Source organism: Lepidothrix coronata, unplaced genomic scaffold (genome assembly GCF_001604755.1).
Source record: "Lepidothrix coronata isolate B3197 unplaced genomic scaffold, Lepidothrix_coronata-1.0 Scaffold102, whole genome shotgun sequence".
NCBI lineage: Eukaryota > Metazoa > Chordata > Aves > Passeriformes > Pipridae > Lepidothrix > Lepidothrix coronata.
This window is the reverse complement of record NW_016690282.1, coordinates 226,695-230,465: the sequence shown is the minus strand read 5'-3', so window position 1 is coordinate 230,465 and position 3,771 is coordinate 226,695. Positions and strand designations below refer to the sequence as shown.

The 3,771-nt window shown below is 51.3% G+C and overlaps 1 protein-coding gene across 1 annotated transcript in view; it reads left to right on the top strand.

Moving 5' to 3' along the window:
• The first annotated feature begins 2,597 nt into the window (after positions 1-2,597).
• TAB1 (TGF-beta activated kinase 1 (MAP3K7) binding protein 1) overlaps positions 2,598-3,771 on the top strand; it is an 8,918-nt gene continuing 7,744 nt past the window's right edge. The window contains exons 1-2 of the mRNA XM_017823346.1: positions 2,598-2,685; positions 3,487-3,623. Of these exons, the coding sequence (XP_017678835.1) occupies positions 2,653-2,685; positions 3,487-3,623 (170 nt within the window). The 5' untranslated portion in view covers positions 2,598-2,652. The remainder of the gene's footprint in view (positions 2,686-3,486; positions 3,624-3,771) is intronic.

The following is a 3,771-nucleotide window of genomic DNA, read 5'->3' as shown; positions in this document are numbered from 1 at the left end:
AGGTCTATGTTCAGCCCAAACTGGCAGAAAAATATAAACCAGAATGACAAAGATTAGTGACTATGAGCTGAAGCCAGATATTTAAATTAGGAACAGGGCACATTTTTAACTGCAAGATCTGACAAGTCATTGTATAAACAAGGAAAGTGGCAGCTTTTCTATCTTGTATCTTTAGGAAAGATGTTTTGCTCTCTCATTGAGTTCACATTCTGCCTTATCACACCCTCACACAGACTCTTGCTTTTTTTGGTCTCAAAAGCACTCACTTATGGATAGAAAAAGACAGAAATTACTCCTAAATTCCCAGTCCTGCAGTGCAATCTGTGCTGGCAGTTCTGAGCACACCCAAAGCCTTGCTGATTTCAGTGGCGCTCTAAGCAAGGACAGGGTCTGACTGTGCTCATCAAGGTGCATGACTGCAACCTTCAATGGCATTAAATAACCATAAGCTGCTGCTGCAATGCTGAAAAAGTGTCATCGCGTTTTAAAGCAAAGACACTTGCCTGTAGATTTTTAATGGCACGGACAATGCTGTGCTCTGCATTTTTCTGCAGCACTGGGAATTCTTGATACTGGTAAGAAAACAGATCTTTGTCAGTACAAAATCTGTCCATCCTACTTTTAATACAGATTTAAGACCCATTCCTTTAATTATTTGTACCTATTACAGCTTTATCCACAGGAATACTCCAAATGACATCAGTGAGACCAAGCTTATACAGAAGCCTAACCACGAGGAAACTTGTTTGTAGACTGAGGTTCTAAATTTAGCATTTTCGTCTATCTTTGCCCAATATAATCTTCAAAATAAGTAATTCTGCCTGTATACCTAACTCTGCCTGAATGGCTGTGTATTTGAGAGCCTTGTGTGAAGGGGAAGGATCTGTAATCTTTGTATATTCAGGAAAAAGAGATGTAACAAAACAATAGACAGAAGATTTACAGGAAAGGAAGCTCAAAATCTCCGGTAGAATCCCCTGCAGCAAAAACCATCGTTCCATAGAATGAGGTTAATTAACTGGCAATTATTTCTGAAGTGCATCTGAATCAAATATATCTGCCACAAAGATGTCATTAAAAAAATATCAAGCCACTGCTGGAAGTCAAGACTACTTAACACTCCCACCCTCACCACAACTGCACCGCTACTACTCATGACTGAAACTGCACGTCTCTCATGCTGGAGCCCCTTCAGCCACGATTCACACAGGGAAACACATTCTTCCCCAAGCCCCCCTCTGCCCAGCTTGACTGCCAGCCAATGCCACTCACACTCCTGGAGGGCTCTTTTGCTAAATTAGAATGTCAAGAAAGTGGTGAGAATGAATCTCGTGTCTTCCCTCCTGCCTCAGCTGAACTGAGTCAATGGAAACAGGCTGTGTCTGCCTAGAAAGGATTTTAAAGATCAAAATCAGTGATCTCTGGTTTTGTCTGTGTTGTTCAGGCAGGCACACAAGTGATTTTACTGTTGTGCCTGACTCGAGACCACCAAGAACTGCTCCAAAGCGTGGCGGGTATTGAGAACCACCTGTCAGCTGTTCTAGACACCTTCCCATTGCTGCCCTGAGGGCATGGTCCAGCTATGTCCTTGTTATGGCCTGCAAAAGAGGGTGGGAAAGGGCAGGAGACAGACTCAAAGCTGAAACACGTTGATGCCTCATGTGGCATCTATGGAGCAGGATGCAGCTGAGAGTTGTACCTGGGCTAGGTCTTCCCTGGAGGTTGCTTGGAACATAATGCACTGCTAAGAAAACCATTTCAACACCAGGCTCCCTCAGGGCTCTCTGGCACCCAAGGTGACCCCATTTCACAGGATTCAGGATTCAGAGTACACACTGCACCTTGAGTACTGTGTTCAGTTTTGGGCCCTTCACTTCAAAAAGGACATTGACGTGCTGAAGGATGTCTAGTGAAGGGCAACAAGGCTCCTGAAAGGTCTAGAAAACATGTCTTATGAGGAATGGCTGAGGGAGCTGGGTCTATTTAGTCTTGAGGAGGCTCAGGGGGAGCCTCATCACTCTCTACAACTACCTGGAAGGAGGCTGTAGTGAGGTGGGGGCCGATCTTTCCTACCGTGTCTGCAGTGAGAGGACTAGAGGAAATGGCCTTAAACTGAGACAGGGGAGATTCAGATTAGATATTAGAACATTTCTTTTCACTGTTATGGTGGTCAGGCATTGGAATAGGTTGCCCAGGGAGATAGTGGAGCCACCATTCCTGGAGGTATTTAAGAGGTGTCTGGATCCGCCAATGGGTGATATGGTTTAGTCGTGTAGGGGTTAGTTACAGTGGCAGTACTGGGTTGATGGTTGGACTGAATGATTTTAAAGGTCTCTTCCAACCTCGAGGATTCCATGATCCTCACAACCCCGCCCCTCTCCCTCCACACACACGCGCGCGCGCGCTGGCAGTGGCGGGCAACAGGTGCTTCTTTCTCACACAACCGAAGGCCATGGGTAAGAAACGGAGATGTCTTCATTCCCCCTCGACAAGAAGGAAGGTGTAACGACAGGGAAACTTCGAACTACTCCAGTTCCGTGGGACTTCCCTCCGGCTCTGCCCAGCGCCGCCTCAGCGCGGGAGGCGGAGCCCGAGCGGACCCGGCGCTGGGGCGGCGCGGGGCGGGCGGGAGGCGGCCGCTCCTGCTGCAAGATGGCGGCGCAGAGGAGGAGTCTGCTGCAGAGTGTGAGTGGCACCTTCCCCCCCTCCGCGCACACGCACCCCCCAGGTGGGTGCGAGGGTGTCTCTGGGCCTCCTCCTCACCCGCCCCCCGCGCTGCCGTGTGGGAAGGGGGAGGTCCGCCCTGAGCGGGGCGGTGGGTTGCTGCCCTGCCGCCCCCTGTGCCGTCTGAGGGCAGTGGGTTCCAGATGGCGAGCGTCTCTGCGGGGTCAGCGATCCGCACCCTGGGCTGACCTGCTGCTCTGCAGCGCTGGGGGGGCCACAGGTCGCTGAGGGGGGGGTGGGCCTTGCCAGTGCTGCGGGCTTCGGGGTGCCCCGCTGTGTGAGGGGGCAGCTGGCGACTGCAGGCCGTGAGGGAGATGGCGGCCCCGGAGGTGTCTCCCTAAGAGCTGGCTGCAGCACCGGGCCCCTGTCCCTTTGTCCTGGGTAAGTACTCCAGCGGGGATCCAGAGCCTTCCCTGCACTCCCGTGCCAGGGATGCGTGAGGGTCTGATTCGCCGTAAGAACAGCTAAGGTAGAGCAGTGCTGTATCGAGCGTAATCCCATGCAAATTTAACTTCAGGTTTCTTGTTAGCAAGAGACAAAGTGCAGCCAGAGCTCAGCTTCAGAGGGAAGGGAGGTGATAAGCGGTCCTGTTCTGCAGCACGGGGATGTGAAGTTATTAGCTGGTGTGGTGTGCTGCCTTGTTTGCAAAGGGAGAAGGGTTGAGAAGAGAGTGGGGATGGACTTGTAACCTGTACTGGACCAGGATCCTCGCTTCAAGCTGCTTGGGTTTTACATGGTCTCTTTCCTCCTCCTGTCTCCCAGGAACAGCAGCCCAGTTGGACAGATGACTTGCCATCCTGCCATCTCTCCGGGGTGGGCTCTGCTCCGAACCGTTCGTACAGTGCAGATGGCAAGGGCACAGAGGGTCACCCCTTGGAGGATAACTGGCTAAAATTCAGGTAAGTGGGTTGCACTTGGGACAGACTCCTGCATGCACAAGGGCAGGTAAAAGTGATAGGTAGTTTGTCACACAGGGCTCAGAAGAAGAGGGTGGAGCCTGAGCATGCAGGAGGTGCCCGGAGGAACTTGTTACTTGTGTCTGTGTCT